A 24,693-nucleotide genomic window follows, 5' to 3' on the forward strand; every position below is an offset into this window, starting at 1 on the left:
CTGAGAGTTCAGCTTACAGGTAATGCACACAACAAGAAAAAGATTACAAGAAACACATCTTGAAGGACGGGGCCCTCATCCGTCCGCATGATCAGAGCCTTGGAGAAGACTTGCCGAGAGATCACCATCGGAGAATGATCCAACCTTCGTCACCACCTGGCTTGTTGTCTCTGCAGAGACATCCGCCTACACCTCCGAAGAAGGCCCCTACCTTCTCGCCCAGGATCGAAGGGCGCCGCACCATCGCGAGGCAAAGAAACTCCCCAAAGAGCACGAAAGGCACACATGATAGCTTGCCCAGGGAGAACACCCCACCAAGCGAGACCACGGACCATCATCGCCCGCCACACTAACCACACATCAAGATGCAAACTTTAGACTGAGATTGATGAAAGAATATACGGCAGGGGGAATGGCAACAGTGTCACCATGAAAGGCACGGCCTCAAGCCTCTGCCTCACGCCAACAAGGCCCCGCCGCCAAAGAGGCGATCCCTATCCCCTCTCGCCCAGGCTCGAGGGCGCAGCACCACCGGCGGACATGGACCACGCATGGACAAAGAGTACACCAGGTCGAAGACGCCGACCGAACACGACGCCGAGTCGCCTTAACAGAAACGCCGCCACCAGCAGCCCCGCGCACCGCGCTGCTCCACCACTACCACCACTCCGTCCCAAAGCGACGCCTCCAACGAGGAAAAACGACGCCAACACGCCGCCGCCGCCCAATCCAAGGGATTTGAGTTTTCACCCGGGAGGAAGAGAGTGTGAGGGGAGGAAGATATACCTCAACGTCGCCTCCAAGAAGGGGAACGGCACACCGCGGCGTCGACGTTGTGACCACCACCACTGGTCAAGGGTTTCTCCCGGTCAGAGCCCCCATCCCCACCACCACCAAGGCTCAAGCACCAGCGAGACCGTCGAGATCGAGCAACATCGGGGCAGGAAAACCGCAGAGAGGAGCCACCATCCTCAGATCTGAGGAAGAGGCCGGGGCTGCCTCCACCACACGACCAGCAGCTTCCGCCCCCACTCCACCCACGCGAACGAGGGGGACGGCCCTCAGCACCAGCGAACGCCCCTGCCTCCGGCGGCGCCGCCCACACCACCCGAGGCCGCCGCCTCCATGCTAGAGCTCTACCCGACGAGTGGGAGCAGCGAGGTTCCCGCCGTCGCGGTCCTTGGCAGCCGCGCGCGGGCTTTGCTGGCAAGCTCCTCTCAGTGGGGGCCGAGCGAAACGTTTCTAATCAGTCGTGGGCCCACGCTGCTGTTGGAACTAAACAAGAACAAAACGCTTGGACAAGTCTTCCATTCTTGCCTGCTCTGAAACTCCTTTTTCTGTACTTGGTACCATCTATTTAAGAGTTATTTTTGAAGAAAAAAGAACACATTCCCAAAAATTTGGTAAGAACTTTTTTATAATAACGGGTGGGAAAAGGGAGAAGAATAAAGATGGTTGACATTGTTTGTTGTTGCATGTATTAAATCTAAAACAATTCCGATTATACCAACTGAGAAAACTACAACGAAAAGAATATTACAACATTTCTGACCAGAATATTCTATTTGTTTCTTCTAAGGAATACATGTTATGTGGCGAACTTTTTCATTCGGTTCCTGTTATTTAGTGGAGCAGTTCTTCCTGATTACGGCGGCTGGAGTACTACCCAGGCAGATGGGGCTTCATTGGTGGGAACAGAAGAACCTCCTGAAATTTCACAAGGCAAGTGCAGGATATAGCTTCAGAGAGCCGGAGATCACCGAGAGAGAAATGTTGCATTCTATAAACACAAATATAAAGAGGGGCAGATACACAAACCTTTATGTTCTGCGAGTCTGTTAGCAGCATTGCGATGCGATCGATCCCAGAACCCCAACCACCCGTCGGTGGCAAACCATACTCAAGCGCGGTGCAGAACGCTTCATCGAGGGCCATCGCCTCATCGTCGCCCAATTGCCGGTTCTGGGAGTTTCACAGGATGGCAGGCAGGTTTTCAGAGAATGTAGCTGCAGAAATGTAAAATTTGCAGTGTAAGCAAAATTTTGGTTTCTTGTTACATACCATCAGCTGCTCTTGAAATCGCTGTCTTTGCACCGATGGATCGTTCAACTCAGTGTAGGCATTGCACACCTATCAGGTTACGACGAAAAACGCCAAATTACGTTTTACAGATTACAGGGAAATGTGCATAATTGATGCATCCTTTAGTGGAATAGCAGAATATACCTCATGTTTGTTGATGAATAACTCAAACCTTTCTGTGAGTCCTGACCGAGACCTGTGCCATTTAGCCAGCGGGCTCATTATCTCCGGATAGTTGATGATAAAAGTTGGGTTCACACATGTGGCCTCCAGAAAATGCCCAACGATCTGATAGAACAAACTTGTATACTTAATACACATTATGCAATGTTAGCTGAATAAATACCAGTGACTAGACAAATTATAAGTTGCACAATAGGAAAATACCAGGATGAACATGGGTGTACCTGCACCCGCTTTTTCCATTATTAGAAAAATGCTATTTGAAAATATCAATAAAATTAAATAATTTTTTTCATGTACATATTATGTTGATATATGTAAGTTTTCACGGAAATATACGATTGTATGTGGCCTACACGAAAATGATAAAATATCCAAATGACACTAATGATTGGTTGTGTACTGTTCACGAAAACAGGGAATTTCATTTTCACATTTATGTGTAGGTCACACATGGTCGTTTTTTTTATGGAAAAATCTACACAAATAAGTGTCAACATAGGATATACATGGATGCATTTTTCAAATTTTTCTGAAACTTTGAAATAGCATTTTTTGAAAATTTTCATAATGGGGTGCACGTGCACCCGGGTTCACCAATAGGAAAATATGCCAATTTTTGTTTCTGTGAAATTAAGCTACATCCTCAAGATATTTATCTTGTAGAAACAAAAACACTGAGAAATATGAACTAAATAGACCGCGGCACTATGCTGTAGTCAGAACTCAAGAACAATGTAAAACTGACACTAGTTTCTAATAAAAAAAGGCTGTCGTTCGAGACATTGGAATGAAAACCTTGTCAAGCAACCGCGCTGTTGTTTGAGGTGGCGAGCATTTGACTCCATACTTTGCACAGGTTGCTGCGAGATATTTGTTAGCCTCATCGCTTGATAAATCTACTGGAATGTCAAGCCCAGCAACAGATTTCAGCTCCTGCATCATGTCTATCCTTCTATATTAACAAAGAAGTATGAGAGAACAAATGTCAGCGAATAACACAGACAATATCAAATCATATTTCATAGTATCTTACAGGTGCAGTCATCCTGTGGAGCAACTATATCAAGTACCTGTAAGGAGGTGTGAAATCAATCTCTATGGGAGGATTATCAGCTCCATTAGCATGGTACTTTATCTTAGTACTGCCTGTCAGCTCCCTCACCATACCTGTCATAATTGCTAAATGTTAGATAAACCATACATTTCATAAAAGCTGCAAGTAAGAGCTTCACAAATATTTCATGATACAGTTTCTTTGGCCCATGTGTGCAATCAAATAAAAAAAAATCTGATCAAAGTGGTCCATGGATTACTCAGGTAGAATGCAAAGTACTTGATAGGCATAAGTGCAGTACCTAACATTCGGTGTGGTCTGTCTGGCTTATAAACATGAGATAAAATTATGCACCGCTCAAATAAGTACTTACTGGACAACATGGTTTCCGTAAGGTCCATCAGGTCATTGTAGTCTGCATAAGCCATATAAAATTCACATGTCGTAAATTCAGGATTATGAGTTAAATCAATCCCTTCATTCCTGAATGCCTTTCCTATCTCATAAACACGGTCCAAGCCACCAATGACCAACTGCTTCAGATGGAGTTCAGGAGCAATTCTCATGTATAGATCCATGTTTAGGTCATTGTGATGTGTAACAAAAGGTCTTGCAGATGCTCCCCCAGGAATCAGGTTCATCATTGGAGTCTCAACCTGGACAATGGCAAAGATCAGAAACCATTTATAACCAAATAAAAGAATGATTTTTTTCTAAACAAGTCCTTGGTATTCATAGTAGTTCAAAGCCCACCTCCAAAAAATTGCGTTCATCAAGGAACTTTCTGATGAAGGAAATGACCCTAGATCGTGTTCTGAAGATATGTCGCACTTGATGGTTCACCATGAGGTCAAGATATCTCTGGCGGTAACGAGTCTCCTAGAAATAGATGATAAATCGTTGGAACTATGAAATTATGAGTGAGCATTTAAAAATGGTCGACATTTTTTATAAGTGATACATAAATTCTTGAGTGGCAAAATGCAAACTGTTCAAACAAATTTCAGAAACGGCATCACAAGAACAAGAAAACTGAAGCACTATATGCATCCTGGGAATTGATGATATAAAATAATTTACAACTTCCACCTATTAAAGCATTGTGGGCCTACTATATCAACTTTTCAACATAGATTTTTTTTTGCAAGAAATTCACCGATCTATTAATAACCATCAAAAGTAGTACAAATAGCCCAAAAAGTAAAGAAAATTACAAATTGGTACTCGGACCACCTAGTGATGACTACAAACACTAGCACGAGCCGAAGGCGCGCCGCTGTCCTCGCCCCTCCATCGCCGGAGTCAGGCATAGCTTATCGTAGTAGAGCTTGTTGTAGTAGACAGACGGGGAGTCATCATGCTAAGGTCCCAAAGAACCAGCGCACCAGAGTAGCAACCATCGACAATGATGACAATCGTAGATCGGAAGAGACTAACATGAAACCACACCACCAAACACGAAAACCGACCAGATCCCAGGAGATCCGACGGGCACACAACTCCACGCGTCCTCCGTCAGCGCTAGATGCACTACCGGAGCGAGGATAGGGCGGGGAGGACCTTATTCTGACTTCAGGATGTAGCCGCAGCCTCACCATCCCAAAAAAGAGACTAAAAAGCAAACTAAATTAAGAACGGAAACTCCCCGCCGGCGAGGGACCGTGGTCCGCCAGACCTCCAAGGCCCCAAGGCCAACGGAGGCAGAGCGGACCAGCGGTATCACCGGCGAGGAGGACGGAACCCTAGATGGGTTTTGTGGCTTTTCCGCTGCCTCCTGGTTGTATGGCTGCGCGTACCGGTTCGTAATGATCGTGCGAGGTAACTTTTCAACATAGATAAAGTGGTTCAAACACATTTTTTCGATAAGGGGGATGTCCCCAGCCTCTGCATCAATTGAGTGGTTCAAACACACTATTAAGTTCTAATCTCAACTGAGTCCACGGTTGGGCAGTCGGGGATCATGGAAACACTAACCTGATCCTTTAGAACATAAGCTTCAATATTCCTTCCTATTCCTGGAACCCAACAATCAGCAGCTGCCCTTGCTCTTGTTGTCTGAAAAACAATACAACATCTTCGGATGTTTTATTGAAAGGGTATAATTCATTGATTTTACAGTTGTATAGGTCCATCTCACCTTCCCAACAACAGAAGTACAACGCCCAGTTCTTTGGTTGGGTAACATATGGAGGCATGGGGAGAGCAATTTCAAGTCTGTAACAAATATGCTAAGTTCACCCCTGCTACTCCTTCCTGATATGCATGTAAAATAGTGTTATTATGTCAGGAAAAATAGCTGAAAGAACAAGCATCCTATCAAGTTTGCGGTAATATTTGTCAATCATAGACATCAACTAGAGTTTGACAGAACAAAATATATCTTATTGATGCAAAACAAGCTTAATGTATCAAACAGGAGCTATGATTGGGATCCCAAGCATTTCTGTACTCTGTCAATTACAACACATTCACCAGACCGTGTTTTTATTTACCACAATACTAAGAAAGTCTAGAAGAAAGAGCTGAAAGATTTCCAAACTTTTCATAATTGCCAGCTTGCAGCTTGGCAACACACTCGATCCACATCATTTTTTTCCATAGAAGTTACAGTAGTAGTGCAAATATTATTTTGAAGGTAATCAGTTTTCTTTTTTCTCTGAAAATAAAAAAGTTCTCTGCAACGTTGAGGAGTTAAATCGTTTGATATATCCCTATGACATTGCTTCCAAAATAAAACCTAAGATATTTATAAATTTCATAGACTTCTATAACATTGTTTAGACTTCAGATAGACAAAAGATATATTCCTGATTTAGGAACTGCTAAGTTTGATGAGTACACAAGATTGCTAACCTGGGTATCCAATTACACCAACAACATCCCCCCGCTTCACAACGCTGTGATATTCAGAGAATTCTGTTTCACCCACCTCTGAGCAGCTAAAAGAGCGAGAAGAAACTAGCGATCACTTCATGTAATTTGGTAATGCAAGACAAAATTATAAGGACAAAGCTACTATAACGGAAAAAAAGAAGTGCAGATATATGTCAATTTTACTATCTTGATCCAACCAGTGCAGCTGATACCTGGCGCCAGCCATAACTTGAACCTTCACTCCATCGCCATAAAGATCATAAAAGAAGAGTTTGGATGAGGCAGCTCTCTTGCTCATGACCCTCCCTTGCACGCACACGCAAATCATTTCAGAAAGAAGGAAACCTCAAGCAGTGCTAACTACAGTTACTTTTAGGTAGATACAATACCAGCCAAGCTCTCAGTAACAGTTAGCAAATGTTCACCAGCACCCAAGCTGTCGTACTTGGCTACATAGTCTGAAATGGAGATCCCGGCATCGAACTTGTGTGGATAGGGGTCGATGCCTGTGCTTCTAAGGGCACCAAGCATCTTCAGCCTATTTTCATAGTATTGCTGCAGCAAGAAAGAACATCAGCAACCAGCTGTATCCAAAAGGATACATATTCTTACTGCTGATGGTTTGGAGAACTGACAGTGGGATCAGTATCATCTCCATCCCTTGCAGGGACGTTTTGTGCCTGCATGTCACCCTCAACTAGATCCTGAGAAGATAAATACCAGATGTGACCAACCAATTAGCAACAAATAAAAGATAAAATTGACAGGACGAAGATCATGAAACAGCCAAAGTGGAATTTAGTTTGCCTGGCCCTAATAATTTCAGGCAAGAAAATGGGAGGGGTGGGGTGGGGTGGGGTTAGATATCAATGCGAATCAAACCGATAAACACCAAAACGCCTAGACAAACAAGGGAAAGGAGAAGTGCAGAAGTTGATTAACATACCATATTGTCCCTTTCCTGTTCCATCTATTTGCTTCTCTCCTCTGTGTTTCAGCTCCTGCACCAACACCAAATTAGAAAGAAGCATGTCCAAAACAAGAACAAGAACACCATTCATGAGAAGAACAGGACCACCACTCACTCTGAACGCGCTGGATACACCTGTAAGATGTACGCAGCCTCTGATCGAACCGCCAGTGATCCTCTGCGACTTCCTCAACACCAATCCTGCGGTTTATATAGGAGCCAAGGCAAGTGGAAGCGGATAGATCACGAGACAGAGGAAGTTTGACCTGCGTTGGACTGACTGCTGCTTTTCAATATCCTTTTCTCATTAGTGGAAGGGTACATGTTATGTTATTCCGTGGCTGTCAAGTTTCAGGGTCTCATATTATATTTGGCATGCGAGACTTCACCACACCATGGTTCTCAAGTAACATTATGGTCTTGTCATTATAAACTTAGAAAGCCAACAACGTGGTTCTCAAGTAACATTATTTTTCTTTGGACACTTCAGTAATTATTACCAACATAGGGATTTCATTACAGCAGGATCCAGGAAACTTCCAGCAGTTCTGGACAGGGCTATATTATTTCTGATGCATGGGACCCGTACAGATGCCAGACGTGGAAATCAAGACCAGGGAAGCTAAACTGAACTGAAAACATCATAGCCTGCCACTATTTATTTGCACTACACTTCAAGAACAGCACCACATGGCACAACTAAAAAAGCTGGTAAAAATCAGCTACTACCATCATTCACAATAGCTTCACACCAGCAGCTGCAAGGGAATCCATGACAGCCTTGACCTTGCCATGGTACGTCTGCTCTCTTGACATGGAGACAGACACCGCGGGGATGCCACTGAACAGCAGGCGCTCGCCAAGCAGCTTCCCGATCTTCGCCGCCGCCGCGACGTCCCGCGTCGACTCCATGCTTGGCCGGAGGATCTTCTCCTGTGAGCTCGCCGCACATGCTACGGTCGCTGATGGTGTGTGGATGACCTGGGCACTCACAAAGTTGTTTGTGAAATACATCTTCAGAACATAAGGCTTTAGGAACTTAGTGATTGCAGGTGCCCTAGCTGGTGGAGGGATAACCATATTGGCTACCTAAGCTGATCTGTGCAAGCGAAGAAATAGGAAAAGATAATTAGCCAAGATCATATCCGGTGTTTCTGAAAACTGCACAAATGGACAAGGACATTTGAGTACATAACAAATATAGCTTTATGTCCGCATACACATGCATGTATCCACGTTCGATGGTTGTCATAAGTCGAATCATCATAGTTTGATATTCACAGTCGAGAAGTTATTACCATTAGTTTAATATTCACAAAGTGATCCAGCAAAATAGTAATCGATTCAAAATATTACCAATGTGAAACAACAATTTTTAGTATGTAGCATTTAGGTTACTGGTATGTGAAATACATAATACACATAGACAAAGTATCCAGTAAATAGTAATCAATTAAAAACATTACTGCTGAAACTCAAGAGTTTTTAGTATGCAGCATTTAGGTTACTGCTGTGTGAGTAGATAATACACAGACACAAAGTACAATACTATGTGTTAAGCGCCCACAACACAATAGGTGGTCACACATTCAGCCTTTTTCTCCTAAGGCTTTATTCAGACCTTAACACAGATCGTTTAACCAAATTAACATACTCCAACGACTGACCCTAAGGAACTAATAGCGAAGGTGAAAATGCTACTACTATACATAGACAAAAGAATTATTAGGATGGTCAAGCAACTTTGTAGGGAATAACAAAACAAATCCAGCATGGTTGTTTTGCCGTTTGAGGCTTGCAGAACTTCCTATGATACCACAAGCAGGAAATGACAAATTTACTCTAGGAAGATTGTATCAGGTAGACATGTTGTTCTTTAAATGCCACCATTCTTTTCTTCCGCGGCATAAATAGTTGATCGCGGCCAAAGTGTTGGAAATTGCTAAGTATCTTTCTTCTACAGGGATTGATAGCTAAAAGAGAGTATAAACTCAAACTTCCAACAAGACATTGAACACCAGAAGTCACTCAATTAAAGGTAAAACATGTTGCACTGCCATCACAAATACAACAATCCATGACAAGATCACAATAAAATAAACAAGAACTGCTCTACGCAAGAAAACAAACAAGGAGTGTTCTTCTCAAGAAAACATGACTGGAGGCAGCACTAAATCCACTTATGTAAACACAAATAATGATGCAGCTGTCTTATCATTTCAGACTTCCAGAACTTGCTAACACTACCACAAGCAGGAAATGATACGTTCAGGAAGATTGTATCAGGTAAGCATCTTATCTTTTAAATGCTACCTTTCTTTTCTTCCATACCATAAACAGTTGGGCATGTGCAACGGGTTGCAAACTACTTCTTCAAAGAATACAGAGAGAATATATGGTCTAGCACATTACACACAATATCATGTATACATTGCTTTGTAAACTTGTTAAAGATGAATTATCTCACTATTTGCTAGTTCATGCCTTCTATTTGGCTCAATCAAAGCAGTTTAAAAAAGAGAATGGCGAAAGATAATAAGTTTCAGAAGCACAACCGAGCAGTGAACAGTACACACTAGGCCTTCACTTGTAAGTTTTATAAGCCGGACATTTCAAACTTCTTTGAGGTTGAGGGGCTACCCAAATTTCTGGAAATATTTGATAGGAAAAACCCTAAATTGAATGTGAGACCTACTTTGCCTGCCCTTGTGAATGAGATGTTCAAGGATAGGATTGATCCCAGACTGAACACTCCTTACAGAATCATCACAAGAAATTAAGCATCAACTGTTTCTCCACAGGAATAATTAGTAACCAGATGCATCATGCAACCCAGAGAAGGGGACGCCCCTTTATGCTAGTGGTGTAGGATCACTCTCTCATCTCCCCTCTCACTCTCAGGGCTGAGCTCATTTCTCTTCGACTTGGTTTAAATTTGAACAGTATACACACATGAATATGTTTGATTTTAGGTAACTCTTTCAGATTTTTCTGGGCATTCTGAAAGTTCGGCAAAAGTTTTAATGTACAGAAACATGAGATGCTAGCTTTTTTTTTTGAAGAGTAACTTAGAATGAGCTGAAACTTAAAGTAGACTCGCACGAATATGCTTTGTTTTTATTTAACTAGTAATTGTGCACGTGCAATGCACGTGTAATCTTAGGTGATAAATATCATCACGTGTAATACCTTATTGGAAGGAAATCCATCAAAGTACCAGATGCAGTCCATTCTCAGAACAACTACCAGACAACAAAATTCAGTCTTATACATGCAAACCTGAAGGCAAGATTAAACCGTGCTATGTGAAGTTATGAACATGAAGCAGGCGTAAGTTTCAACAAACTGGGTACATGTGTCCATAGATGCAAAATTTCAGAAAGTTTCGTACAATAGGCAAATGAGTAGGTTGTATGATAAATATAAGAAAAATTCAGTATAGCCACCTCGTACGTGTAATATATGAGATATATCAACAATTCAGAGAAGTATAATAGCATTAAAAAATTGCAACTTCAAAGTAACAAAATCATCAAACCACGGAAAATAAACATTGTTTCAGGCACACATGATACTTGAAGCCTGTATTAAACAGGTCATCCCTAAACGAAGGGAGAGCATTGTACTTTTTATTTATTATTATTTTGAACTCTCGAGCTAATCTAGCTCATCCATCATAGTCGATCTCTTTACGCCCTGGGTCATGTAACCAAATAGATCCTTCACAGAGGAACGATTAGATCCACTATTATTAAGCTTTGATGTCTTGGATGGAGGTTCTTTAGTGACATCGATCTGACCCTCATATATGTCCCTTCTGTATAAGACCAATTTTTTCACGTGCTCCCGGATTGATGTCTCAGCACAGACGTGTTGCCTAACACCTAAAACATAACAAAAGAAATATTTAGACACTATAGAAAACATATTAGTAAATACTTGGTGTGTTTATAATCCTTGCCTTCGAGAATATTAAACTGAGAGCATTTTGCGCATGGCTCAAATGTGACAGTGGTGGCACTGGTGTTATCAAGAGACTCTAAAAAAATAATCAATAAAGTCAACATATCTGGATTTAATATTTAAATTTGAGTACATAAGTAATTAGCTTACTTGATTGATGAACAACCTCCATGTTGGAGGCCACAACAACTGCATTGTTCTGTTCTGCAGATAACAGCTGATCGCCGAGTAGATAAGCAGACTCACCAAAAAAACGCAGGAAGATTGTGTTGTGTCCGCTATCAACTATAGCTATCTCCCTCATGCCGCTAGGGGCACAAAAAATCAGCCTCAGCTGGGCCGACATACGTCACGACGCCGGAAACATCTAAGAATGATTTACAATTAGTAAGCGTCAATAGTAAAGATTTGTGGAAGACATGAAACTTGACAGCCAATCAATATATGTAATCATGTATAAAATTTATATTAAACAAGAATACCAATGATAGTTCCGTTTGGGAGATCAAACACTTCGGACATATTGTTCCTGTAAACATAAGTATCTATGGTTAATTAGGAAACACATGAACCTTATCATGGTGTGGCAGAAAATTAAAGACGTAGTTTGGAAAAAAAATGTGAACCACCAGAGGGGGGCATGAGGACCATTGCTATATGGATGTAATGATTTGTAACGGCTTGAAAAGATAATATTCCCACTAAGTAAATCATGATTTGATCTATAAAAAGATATATACAATACTAACAATGTAGATGAAAACAAAATACTGATTAGCAAACCTACATAATTCCATCTACCAATTCGAACTACTTATTAATACTTTGTTGTTCAAAACCAAGTGATAGCAAACCTGGCAGTCGAGTTTGCCGTCCAGCGGGGTTGACGAAGAGGCGGCTTGGCAGCGTCAGAAACCTAGACACCGGCCAAGTGGTCCATGAGGTAAGGGAAAGGACTTGTGTGTTGGCTCTGGCTGCATATGGAGGGGATTATATAGTCAGCATGGCAAATTAAATCACTATGATTGAGTCAACGTGAGGATCATTGTAATTGATATGAAGCAATAAGGAATGCGATGATTTATAGAAGGAAACAAATACACAATCATTAAAGGTAATTGATATCACACCCAACAGAAAATGCAACTAAAAATGGAAGGGTGGGATATCATCCATTTTTATCACAACAGAAAATCAATCAGAATATGCTCAATTAATATTAGATCCATATAATCATGGAAGGGCACTCTAATTGATATGGAGCAAAAAACGTAATGGGATGATCCCTAGAAGGAAACGAATACACATTCATTAAATGTAACGGGAAGCATAAGTTATTCTATTATAATTTAACACCAATCGCGCAAATAAATAGTTTTAGGGTTCTCATGCATATGAAACATTATTGTCAAGTTATGAGCGAAGGCATAATACTATTTTTGAACGTGATTTTTTAGCAAACGCATGCAGATTTTTTGTGGTTGTATCACAAAAAAACATTATGGTCACTTTTAACAAAGTGTCAATAATTATCTTCACAGGCCAGGGTACCGTCAAAAATTGGCAGGACGGATGTCATTCTACCATCAAGTTCCTTACCTCGAAGTGTACACATTAAGAATCCGGTTCAGCAAAATGCTCATGCTTTGCTACAGATCTCGGTTCCTTTGCCTTTTGGCCTCTTTAGAATCTGCATTCATGGCACAATTTACTATATGTCCAAATAATAACAAGCGAGTTGAAAGCATCGGTCCTTGTTAATCACCTAGATTCTGGCTGTTGGTGATGTCTTGAAAAGGGGTGCGCTTTGACGCTGACATTTGTAGTTTTGGCTTACACTTTTCGTAAATGTAACTGATATTATAGACTACCTCTTCCCTGTAAAGTTAGAAGACCCAAAAAATATTATACATGTTATAACTGAGCAATATTGGTCACAATATTTCGCTGGACATAATTGCTGAATATAATGCTGGACAGAAAATCACTAAATTTGTTTTGATAGCTGGTGTATGAAGCAGGCTTTGATTGTTGAAATTCACTAAACATGTGAGATCATCGAAGACTGTCAAGAAATATGCATCAATCAGACAAACTAACTCCATATTGTGAGGGTGCTAACATTATGTAACTGTAGCCATGAAACTAACTGCAAATTAGAGCATCTGCAACACATATTTTAGGAAGTAGTTTCTGAATACGCACACACTTCAGGTAACTTCCCAGTGCAGGGATGGTCGCCCGCGTCGAGTAGCAGCAGGCTGTCGATCTGGTGACGGGCGGCGGCGTCCTCGCGACGTGGAAGTCGGCGGTGCGGCGCTGTAGGTGAAGCAGTCTGCAGATGAGAACATATGATACTTGCTATGTCAGTGCCAAACTAACGATGAACATTTTGATCTGGTATGAAGCTGACTCACGCCTTTGTTGCAAACATAAAAGGATTCCCTGTATTACATGGAAGTATGAATAAACAACACGAAAATAAACTGAACTTTCTACAATCTGAATCAATGCATGTTGGAGCATTCCACTGATCTAGAATGTAGAACAACAGAAAAAAAAAGATGAAAAAGACGCATTGCCGGATACAGTGATTGTGTTGCTCGTGGATAGGCAACTTTAGAGGATACGCTATACATTAACATGCTGCTAAAATACTTCATTTTCTTGATCAAGTGAACGAAGGGGAAATATTGCATCAGAGCATCAGAAAGTAGTTGGCAACGAATTCTGAAAACAGACCTTGATTTTGCAGTGTCCAATTCGTTGCAGTTATGCAGCGTTTGTTCTGGCGCAGTGTGGGTGCGTGTCTTCGAGGATGGAGTGCCAGATTCTGGAACTGAAAACACGAGCCTGTTCTGAAACTAAAACAACAGACTGTAAAATGACAGGGAAACTGGGGCGTTAGTTTCTCCTAAGAATTGTTATTGGGTATGCTGGGCAGTGGTCAGGCAAACAACAAACTGGATTATGGATGGTTTGTGACAGGAAATAGGATCGATTTGCTTTGGGTTAGAACTCGTGGTGATGAACTGAAACTAACGAAACTGAAGAACTGTCATCCACGACGGTAACAACAATCAGAGATGTCGATGATGTGGACCAGGAGACCAAGGGGCGGCCGGCCGGCAAGACAGAAGTGCAGGGGATGTGATGTCGGAAGGCGATGCAGAGAAGCCGGGCGGGCTCGTGCACGGCGGCGGCAGGATCAATTGAGGGGTGGAGGCAGACAGAGCTGGGTCGACGGGCGACGGGCGACGGGCGACGGGCGACGTGGGATTGTGCAGCGGCGGCGGTGCTGGGTCGACGGGCGACGTGGGATTGTGCAGCGGCGGCGGCGCCCGCGCTTGTGAGGGACGACGCTGGCGGCGCTGTAGTTGAGGGGCGACGCTGGCTGGCGACGGGCGGCGGGCGGCGGGCGACGTGCGGCTGGCGGCGGGCGACGTGCGGCGTTGTCGAGGGATTAGGGCCGGGTGATTAGCGTTGGGGAGTTGTCAGCCTGGGCTGTTTTAGCGCTAATGATGGTGAAGATCTGGAGCGTTAGATGTCCATCTGATGGCCGTGTTTCGTTGGTTCTGCCCCCTCTGTGCTTTTTTATATTGGTATAGATTTTTCAGATTTTTCTGGGCAACTCGAAATTTCGGTCAAATTCTGAATAGGGATATCAGCTATGATTGTAACTATTTGGTGATTCCACATCTCACAAAATGACCAAAAACAACCCCATTGCTAGCCATTTTTCATGTTCCTCAATATACATCCTCGAATTGAATTTTGTTCTCCCGTTTGGTAACCCTAGAAGATAACTCCAATATCTTCTCCATGCTAAAAAGAGTGCAGGGGTACATCTTTTACCTAGAGTACGCTGGCAATTCTTCACCAATGCGAAGAACATACATTCTAGCTTAGGGGAGTAAGACGCGGGGAAGACCGAAGACTCACCTCGAGACGCGAGCCCCGGGATGCGCCGCTGCCGCCTCGCTAGTTAGGGTTGCTCACGGACGGAGGGGTGGTCGCGGGCGGTGAGGGGCCAAGACAGGGCAACGGTGTAGAGGGGAGAGAGAGGGGCGCGGGGCATGGGCTTGGTCAGATGGGAGAGAGACGGGAACGAACGGGAGAGAGATAGTGATGGCGTCGCCTATTCGATTGATGGCGGCGGCGGGGGATGGCCGGAGAGGAAGTGAACTTATTTGCCCTACAGAATCAACACGCGATTTCAAAACAGTGCAGGGGTCCAACTGAAAACATACGGAAACGCTCCGAGCACAACATAACGCGGCGCAACCAAAACTGTTCGTTCGGCTGCGGCGGCGGCGCGACCAAACAAGCGAGCGATGCAGGCGCTGGCACGGGCGGCGCGGGGGCTCTGGCCGGCAGCGGCGGCCGCCACGGGGAGGGGACACTACGGGCAGGTGCAGCCGTCGCGGGGGATCATGGTGCAGGTGAGGGACGGCAACCTGGAGCGGGCGCTCCAGGTGATGGAGCGCAAGATGCGGTCGAGCGGCATCGAGCGGCTGATCAAGCGCCGGACGGAGCACCACGTCAAGAACTCCGAGAAGCGCGTGCTCGCCCACAAGGCGCTCATGGCGCGCGTCCGCTCCCAGGAGCTCGGCAAGAAGCTCCGCGAGATCCTCATCAAGAAGATCAGGTCCGTGCCATTCTCCTCCCACCATTTTCGCCTTCTAGTTCGCCATTGATGTCCTGGTTGCTAGTTATCGTGGTTTCCTTGTTTGATCGAACTTTCTGCTGGGTTGTACTGAGGGACAAGGGGGGACTCCTGTTGGTGCCCTCCAAGTGCTCGACGAAATGCGCGGGGCGATCTTAGTTGTAAGTCTCTGTGAAATTAGGCGAGTTTTGAGATCAACGATGTAGGTTAGGCTGCTGACTGTACATGTTCGATGAGACGTTAGAGATCACAGGGCTGTAGGAACTTGAGATACAAATGGATGCATATGCATCACAGGGACAGAGGTGAAGGCCAGCCAGGACTGCGTGCACGAGTTTTCCCAATTGTATGGCCACCTCCGCATAACCTGAGTGTACATAATTATTAATTCAGGAATTAGATTGATGCAAATGTTGGTACCCTGATCACTTAATTTGACCGATCATTGCATTTTTGGTTCTTCTCACGGAAGATTGTTGAGTTGATCTGGTTCGCGTTTTAATCAATGTCGACAAACTAGTTAGTGACCTCATCCAAAATTATGCAATTGCATATATGTTCTGGTGAATCCACCAAGGACGTGCATGCATCCCTGCATCTGCCTATTGTCGGTCCGACGAGTGTGATCTTGTGGATTAGCTCGTCCTGCAGCATTTTTCACACTAACATCTCCGCCTCAAGCCTAATCTGAGTGCCGTTGAAGAAGGGTGGAGGAGACTATTGTTGGTTCCCTCTAACTGCTCGGCGAAATGTTTGGTGTGATTTTAGCTGCAAACCTCTGTGAAATTAGGCGATTTTTGCAATGGTTGAAAGATTGCAAGGTTGTAGGAACCTGAGGTACAAATGGAAATTATTATCATGTGATATGTGATAACTACCGTAGAGGCTATGGGTCTTTGCACACGTTGAAGATTTTACTTACTGGTACAGCAAGCTAGGCTGACAGTCCTCAGTCTTCCTAAGACCGATGTTTGTGAAGCGTGATACATATCAGGAACAGAGAACATGTAAGGTCCATGATCCGCAAACTTATAATCTAGTAAGGGAATAATAGATTGGTCACTTTAACAATAAAAAGTTTCATATTAGCATTGAATGTTTGGTTTAATTTACATGTTCAGTGTTACTTGATTATTAAATAACTCCACAGATGTTGTGCTTGTTAATATGCAACTCCATGGGAGTCCCCTTTCTGTGTGTGTTTCCATCAACGATGAGCCTATGACATAAACATCTGATATACAACTGAAAGGGTTAGATTGACTATATTTCTATAAAGTGTATCTCGTTATGTGTTACAAACTTACAATGCAAATGTAGAATGCTATATATGTGATGATTTATGAACTGTATCAATTGTCAAGTAACCGAATGTGAATTATGAAGTGTTATATTTTCTGATGACATGAGCATACCAAATATCATTGTGCAAAACATGTCAACTTGTGAGTTGCATGAGTAGTATAATCTATATTCTACTGGACTGTGCCATTCAATATTATGTTAAATAATGCATGCCAAACAAAATAAAAACTAAAATCCTGGTAAAATAAAAATCTAACCCTGACCAATTTTGTCTCGGCTGAGGTTAATTTAAGTTGACGGCAAGTGTTAGAAAGTACTTCAGAACCAATTCCTGAGATCAATTGCAATTGACTGAACAGACCGGGTTGAACTAGCACATGCTCAGTTTCTGCTTAGCTGCAGCTTGATTATCCACTACTTTTTCCTGATGCACACAATTTGGTTCCTAATAAAGCAGTTGGGTCATGGTTGCGTAATATTTGAATTTATAGTCCTAGTATTGCTTTGAGATTGTAACCCTGATCATTTAAAGGGCGTGGGGTATATAATTGTGGAAGTTACTGGATGAAATAAATTGTTGGCGAATCTAACGGAAACGCTAAAGATTCAAACCTAGGTTGTACGGATAGTAACACACAGAACCAGTCTGATGCAATATAACATTATATGTTTGCTTATGGTTACCATTGAGTGATTACATAGTTTCAAGAGTAGTTGTGCTGTGTTGCCGCCTTTACGTGGTTATAAATAATTGATGCATCATCAAAGAAATGTTTATGATCCATTTGATTGCATTCTGATGATGTGATCACAGGCCTGAGATAATCAGATAACACGGTGATATTGTATATATGTTGTTATGTTCGTGCTATGACACCAGATGTTCTGGCCTCATGATCCTGGGCACCATATCTATGTAACCTAGTATTACTTTCAGATACATGCTACTGCATTGCGCATGAGGAGTAATGGACTAAACCTCTAGCATTTACTGAGTTAGAAAGTTGATGCTGCTGATTATGTAAGCAAGCCGTAATTTCTCACCACCCTGTAAAAGCATAGCATTTATGTTATTAGCACGCACCACAGCTTACTGAAAATTAATTGCATTTTACAATTTCTCTTTCTGTATGGGAGGAACAAAAAAAGTATAGTTCCATTTTTGTAGGAGGTCTATTTTGTTGTCAAGACATTACTGTCATTATGCTCCATGAAAGCCTTAGGCGGAAATAAGCACAGCGCGTAATTCTTGTTGTATGTGTCGCATTTTTCAATCTATTTATTGAAGAGTATTTGCTTTGCGCAGTGGTCAGTGAGAGCATATCGCCATGGAAGTTCCCTTTGTGTGTGTGTTTGCATCAATGATGAGCTAGCCTATGGCATAAACATCAGAAATTTAACTGAAATGGCTAGATCAACTCTGTAAAATGCATATCGCCATGTGTTGCAATGCAAATGTTGAATGTTCTATATGCTAATGAAGTCATGATTAATGAACTTGTGTCAACTGTCAAGTAAGCTAACATGAATTATGAAGTGTTACATTTTCTGATGACACGGGCATACTGAATATGATTGTGCAAAACATGTAACAACTTACGTGTTTCATGTGGAGTATATCATATATTCTACTGGACTGTTATTTTTCATTTGCTATCATTTAAAAAATGTATGCTAAACAAAATAAAAATCTAACCCTGACAAATTTTGTCTCGAATGAGGTTAATTTGAGTTGACGGTGAGTGTTGGAAAGTACTTCAAAACCAGTTCAGATCAATTGCACTTGACTGAACAGACGAGGCTAAACTAGGCACATGCTCCAACTTTCTGCTTAGATGTAGCTTGATCATCTCCTATGATGAACAGCATTGATTCCTAATAAAGCGGTTGGGTCATGGGTGTGTAATATTTGAATTGCTACTCCTAGGATTGCTTTGAGATAGTAACTCTGATCATTTAGAGAATGTGCGACATATAATTGTGGAAGTTCCTGGATGAACTAAATTGGCGGAGAATCTCAAACCGAAACGTAAGATTCAAATCTAGGTTGCACCTATAGTTACTGTTGAGTGATTACATAGGTTCTAGAGTATCCACACTGTGTTGCCGGCTTTACGTGGTTATTAATGTTTCATGCATTTATGAGACATTTTACAGCGTTTTGATCACATGTCTGAGATAATTAGATAATGCGGTGTGTAGTCATGTTTGTAATATTAGACCAAATGTTTTGGCCTCATGATTCCTGGGTGCCATATCTATGTAACGTAATTAGTATTGCTTCCAGATACATGCTACTGCATTGTGCATGAGGAGTAATGGACAAAACCCGCTAGCATTTACTGATATAGAAAGTTGATGATGTTGATTATGTAAGCAGGCTACAATTTCTCACTGTAAAAGCGTAGCATTTGTGTGATTAGCACGCACTATAACAGCATGGAAATTAATTGTATTTACTGAAGTACGTAGCATGCTCTGTTTTTGTGATAATGTTTGCACTTTGCGCAGATGATACAATTCAGTTGTGTAAGTTTGTGATGTAGTTTAACGAGGCCGCTAATGTACATACTTATGGAGTCCCCATTCTGCATTGGCATTATGATGTAGTTCATTCAGCAAGTCGGCCTGTACATAGTTTGTTACTGGCATTATGCTCCATGAAAGTCTTAGGGGAAATGAGCACAATGCGTAAGTTGTGTTTTATGAGTCACATTTTTTATCTATTTGTTGAAGAGTATTTGCTTTGTGCAGGGGTCAGTGAGAGCATATCTGAGTGCGCTGCATTTTTCAGCAACACTCATTGTACTACAGGAAGGTTACTAGCAGCAATTCTTCATGGGTGCTCCATGTTGAACATGTAATCAATCTCCAAGTTGGAATTTAGTAATTGAACCAATGGTTGTCCAACTATGGATATGTTTTAGAGCAGCTTGCTAATAACTCAACATCGTGGCAAGAATCTTTTCCTGTATTGTATCATGGACTTATGGATCATAAGTTGTTGAGAAATTTTTTGGTACTTAGTAGTTAGTACTTTGTTTCTTTGAATCTGTGTATTAATTGAGGCCGTGTTTGGCTGATGGAGCGACTGCCATATGCTGACGGCAATGTTTCCACCATGATATATGTACTCCATTCGCTCATAAATTTTGGACGTGAGCAGATCCTCCAACATAGAGTTTCCATCATTACTTATGATGGATATACTCTTATTGGTAATCTACTCGTATTATATACTTAACCTGTTTGCATCTTCATACTTGGCATATCGTGATTCATTAGTATAGTGTTCACAAAAAGAGCCGGCTTTGCAGATGGACGTCCATGAAGACCCAACAGTTTTGGAAATCTTCGGTCTTCCCGCATGTTCCTGGCAGGGAAGAAGTTCTCCCCGGTCTTCCCGCATGTTCCTGGCAGGGAAGAAGTTCTCCCCCGCCTCCTGGCATCACATAGCGAGACGCAACCCGAACATCGATCAGGGGCAACAAGGCGCAGGTTGTACATGTGGACGGAGAAGTGCAACGGAGGGTTTGATGCCGAGCACTTAAGCGAGATGGAGAGAAGTGCAATGGAGCTGGGCCGGAAATGTAGCAGTTGCACCTGGTAATGGTCCAGGACCGCCAAGAGGAATGGGGAGAAGGGTGCAACCAAGCCCGCCGCAATGTCGCCATGGTGGGGAGAGCGTCATGGCCCGCACCTCTATGCCACAACACGTTAATGCCCCACTCATTGGTCGAGTAGCCCACCAGGGAGCGGACTTTGGCGAGCCCCTCCACATTGACGACGCACGGCTTCTCCAGCGCGCGGCGGGGCGCTGCCGAGTCTCGGCCAACCTCCGCCATCGAGGTCCTCCGAAGGCTACTCTCCGATGCCATTTAACCCCAGAGAGGAGGAAGGAGGTCCGAAGGAAGTTTGGTCGGCGGAGACAAGATTTGGGAGCAAGTTTGGAGGAAAATGGCGGCGGCGGGAAACTGGAGAAGGGGAAGTGGTGAATTGCTCGGTGGGGCTCACCTTTTGAGACGCTTGTGGTGGTTCCCCAGTCGTCTGGGCGGTTCCGTAATCCTGCGGCGGCCTGCGAGAGCCGATCGTTTGGTCTCTACGACCAGGATTGAAGACACTTTCGAGCGTCAGGCGAGCCATGCCACATCCTGATGTGTGCGCCCACAGCTTGATGGGTCCCTTGGCTGCTGGGCTCGTGTGGGCTAGACCCTCGGGGGCTGATGTCTTTGTAGTGGCACCAGGGGTAGCACGGTCCACCTATTGCTAGGCCCTCGCGGCAGCCCATCAACAAAGGACAAGGAGCCCAACGCTCCACGAGGCATGAGATATCCGGGATGAGGTAGCACCTCGCGAGGAACCCTCCGCGAGGGGTCCGGGAATTAGCAGATTCGGGAGGACTTCAAGACCTCACGATGCTTATCTTCGCAAGAAGGGCGCACCAGGCGCCGGGAGATGCTGCAGAAGACCCCTCCACAATGCAGCATGCGTAGGGATGAAGCTAAGGAGGATCGATGGCACAAGCCATGACACACACCAGAAGACAAGAGAAGCTCTGAGTTTGCCTGCATAAATCAGGATGGATGTTGCTCCTTTTCCAAAGGTTAGGGTTGGATGGTGTAGTGTGGCAATGAGTGTCGACATCGTCCACAACCACTCCCTGTAGACCAAGATGCTTGGCGTGGTCGTGGACCGAGTGACATAGGCATCCCAAATGGGCCTGCCGAAGATAGTACCCGGGGTTTACTGAAGGCCCATTACCCGAAGAATAAGAAGATTCGGGAGCCCAAGATATTATTAAGGAAGACTAGAGTTGTAATAGGAAGTGTTATTTGTAATCTTACGGGATGAGTTAGAAACCTTCCCGGACTCTGTAACTTGTACGGCACGAATCCCTCGGATCCGCCTCCTATATAAGGGGGAGTCGAGGGACGAAGAAATCATCGAATCATTGTTTACAAACCCTAGTTTCATAATCGTCGAGTACTTTTCGGCTGAAACCTTCGAGATCTACTTGCCCTCTACTTCCAACTAAACCCTAGTCTACAATCCGTAGGCATTGACAAGCTAATACCTTGTCAATTGGCACCGACCGTGGGGACTAGAGGCGTCAAGGATCTGGTCTCGATGGCACGTTCAAGATCATCGACTTCATCAACTGCAAAATCATCGACTTCATCAATCGCAAGCAACGCAATGGATCGAGGTAAACAGATCGCTACTGGTCCTGTTGATTTTGTTCCTCACCCGCCCTCCCGTTTGGATGCATATGCGTATCTGGAGGAGCCTATGGAGATGACGTTCGGAAGGTTTCACTTTCGCGTCGAGAAAGAGGGATCGTATCGTGTCGAAATTCCGATTTCGTCGGGATCGTCGGCGGTCGATTCCGATTTTTCAAGCTATACATCGTCAACCGAATCAGGAGAGGAAGAAACTTTGTCGTCACGCTTCATCAGCATCAGGGCGAGAGAAAAACTCGCCAAGATCTTCAGCGACATGTCGTTTGAGTCATCTATGGACTCATATATAAGCGATGGCTCAAGCAGTGTCGACAGCTACAACTTCATCGACAAATCTACTACAGTGGGCAAGGTCTTCGCCAATCTTAGCGATGGTGTCACCAAACCCAACATAAATCTGAATACAAAGTATCATCAGATTTATGTCATCGGAGAGCCAAGCCATGACCAAGAAGAAACATCTGAGGCTTTCGACGATTTGGGAAATCCATACGTTGATCCCTCTGATTTGCGACGAGGTCTAGGCAATAAATATATCGGGCCACAGCCGCGAGACAGAGTTCGACTCCCGCAAGCAGCATGGGATAGAGCCGCGAGAGCTATGGATGGCTCAGAACCAATGGCCACCACAGCCACGCCAGAAGAATTACAAGCATATCAATATAGGCTCGCACGTGCTGCAAGAGAATTGGAAAAACAGGCAGCTGAGTTAAACAGAAGAAAGGAGGCAGCCTCTGCATCCAGCAGGAGAAGGGCAGAGCTGAGTCGACAATCTAGAACTTCGGGTGATAGCCACAGGGAGGCTCGGAACAGAGCAAGATCAAGGTTACAACACGTACCCGAAGGAGAAAGAGAGCACCTGGTCCAAAACCTCGACATGTCTTTTATGTCGATAGACACAAGAGGAAACATCATCCCTAAGACACCAGAGGCTGGGTATATGGCGACACAAGCTTTTATCCTCGCATCTAAACCACCTCCAGGAGATCCAAGGGAAACACTGTACAATATGGCGATAGCAGGAGTTGGAGCCATGGGGACGGCGTTTGTATCAACACCTCCCGAAGGAACAGCAAGGCAAAATAGTCCACGACCTGCGGCAGCAGCAGCAGCAGCTTCTGAAGGACCAAGTGGAGCAAGAGATACGGCAGCACAAGCAAGGGTCGACAGAGCGCGACAAAGCAGGAGGGAACATCGACAGTCCCCAGAGTTAAACGACGAGGATATGTGTGTCTTGCCGTGCTTCACGAGGAGAGTGCGAAAAACTCGAGTCCCTTCGGGATTCAAGTTACCCGATAACTTCAAAAAATTCGACGGCCTTCAAGATTCAGAGGATTGGCTAGTTGATTATCTCGAGACGGTGAAGCTCACAGGAGGAACCAGAGCAACAGCTATGCAAAGCATCCAGGTGCATTTGAGTGGAGCCGCACGATCTTGGATAAAGAAACTTCCTCCAGGATCTATCGACAGCTGGGAAAGCTTCGAGGACGTGTTCGTCAAGAACTTCAGGTCCACGTGCAAGAAACCTGCGTCGTTAGAAGAGTTGAGAGCATGCCGACAAAAGCCAGACGAGCCAATGAGAAAATATATCCAAATATAATAAAGGAGCTAACGTTTCCGTGGTTTGGTACGTTCGATTTGTTCGTAGTTCTCTTCGTCCGTCCGTCCATATAGCTGTTTGATTTGTTCCTCGTTACCTTCGTCCCGTTCGTATAACGTTTGTACTTCTCCGGATGAACCGTCTGGAGAAAGGAGTCTCGCAGAGTCCAGCTGGAAGCCGATCAATCGAGCGTCCGTAAGTACACGCGACGGACCGTTGAGGACGGGTTCGGGCTGGCCGGTTCGCATTGGCGGGCAGCAAGCCGGCTCCGCCTTGGCTGGCGGTTCTTCACATCGAGATGTCAGTCGTTTCTTCGTAGGTCGACAAAAGACACAGGGTCGAGGTGCTCGAGGAGGCCGCCGGGAGCGGTTCGCCATGCAAACTCTGGTCAGACGATCTCGGCACCAAGCCCTGCCCAGTCGAGGAGGATGCACCCGTGGCTGATGCGTCGGCGGGCACCCTCCACGGCGAGAACGACTGGCGCAACTCCTGATCTGGCCATCCCACCCGTACGTGCTAGCTTAGCGTTACCCTGAACCGGATCAAATTCTTTGTACTTGGTGAATCGCGCGCATATAACTCTGCCACCGTAAAGGCAAAGCGGCCATGGATCCCGTGTAAAGTCGAATTTACTACCTCCCGCGGATTCTCGGCGGAAAACAATTATCGAGGGAGGCTCGTCACCTTGCTCCACCGCCAAAATCGTCCTGATGGACTGATGCAACGCCACAATGTCGGAGCAATTTCCTCCAT

The 24,693-nt window shown here is 44.2% G+C and overlaps 3 protein-coding genes and 2 non-coding genes across 5 annotated transcripts; 1 reads left to right on the forward strand and 4 right to left on the reverse strand.

The window, feature by feature from the left end:
• Nucleotides 1-1,442: 1,442 nt before the first annotated feature.
• LOC127293342 (lysine--tRNA ligase) lies at nt 1,443-7,464 on the reverse strand. The gene is made up of 16 exons (XM_051322932.2): nt 7,282-7,464; nt 7,143-7,197; nt 6,832-6,900; nt 6,586-6,751; nt 6,409-6,502; nt 6,176-6,261; nt 5,460-5,575; nt 5,297-5,377; nt 4,076-4,201; nt 3,696-3,978; nt 3,339-3,435; nt 3,064-3,220; nt 2,227-2,370; nt 2,062-2,130; nt 1,819-1,962; nt 1,443-1,707 (listed from the first exon to the last, which is right to left on the reverse strand). Exons 2-16 carry the CDS (start codon nt 7,164-7,166, stop codon nt 1,663-1,665), a joined length of 1,701 nt encoding a protein of 566 aa, XP_051178892.1. The 5' UTR covers nt 7,167-7,197; nt 7,282-7,464; the 3' UTR covers nt 1,443-1,662.
• Nucleotides 7,465-7,659: 195 nt separating this feature from the next.
• LOC127293343 (uncharacterized) lies at nt 7,660-15,343 on the reverse strand. The gene is made up of 2 exons (XM_051322933.2): nt 15,072-15,343; nt 7,660-8,265 (listed from the first exon to the last, which is right to left on the reverse strand). The coding sequence occupies exon 2, from the start codon at nt 8,244-8,246 to the stop codon at nt 7,902-7,904; it is 345 nt and encodes a 114-aa protein (XP_051178893.1). The 5' UTR covers nt 8,247-8,265; nt 15,072-15,343; the 3' UTR covers nt 7,660-7,901.
• On the reverse strand, nt 8,939-9,055 carry LOC127297791 (small nucleolar RNA snoR104). The gene has a single exon (XR_007849479.1). It is a non-coding gene; the product is annotated as a small nucleolar RNA snoR104 (small nucleolar RNA).
• On the reverse strand, nt 9,369-9,481 carry LOC127297790 (small nucleolar RNA snoR104). The gene has a single exon (XR_007849478.1). It is a non-coding gene; the product is annotated as a small nucleolar RNA snoR104 (small nucleolar RNA).
• An 18-nt stretch (nt 15,344-15,361) lies between the features above and the next one.
• LOC127293344 (uncharacterized) lies at nt 15,362-20,156 on the forward strand. Its single transcript, XM_051322934.2, has 2 exons — nt 15,362-15,777; nt 19,855-20,156. Exons 1-2 carry the CDS (start codon nt 15,464-15,466, stop codon nt 19,862-19,864), a joined length of 324 nt encoding a protein of 107 aa, XP_051178894.1. The 5' UTR covers nt 15,362-15,463; the 3' UTR covers nt 19,865-20,156.
• The last annotated feature ends 4,537 nt before the right edge of the window (nt 20,157-24,693 follow it).

This window comes from Lolium perenne, chromosome 4, assembly GCF_019359855.2.
Source record: "Lolium perenne isolate Kyuss_39 chromosome 4, Kyuss_2.0, whole genome shotgun sequence".
NCBI classification, from domain to species: domain Eukaryota; kingdom Viridiplantae; phylum Streptophyta; class Magnoliopsida; order Poales; family Poaceae; genus Lolium; species Lolium perenne.

Coding starts and splice junctions, on each gene's coding strand:
- LOC127293342 (XM_051322932.2), bottom strand. CDS start 7,166: ATGGAACAGGAAAGGGACAATATG. Junction 6,752..6,831: donor GAGATGATACTGATCCCACT/GTCAGTTCTCCA, acceptor TTCTTGCTGCAG/CAATACTATGAAAATAGGCT. Junction 5,378..5,459: donor GTACTTCTGTTGTTGGGAAG/GTGAGATGGACC, acceptor ATTGTTTTTCAG/ACAACAAGAGCAAGGGCAGC.
- LOC127293344 (XM_051322934.2), top strand. CDS start 15,464: ATGCAGGCGCTGGCACGGGCGGCGCGGGGGCTCTGGCCGGCAGCGGCG.
- LOC127293343 (XM_051322933.2), bottom strand. CDS start 8,246: ATGGTTATCCCTCCACCAGCTAGGGCACCTGCAATCACTAAGTTCCTA.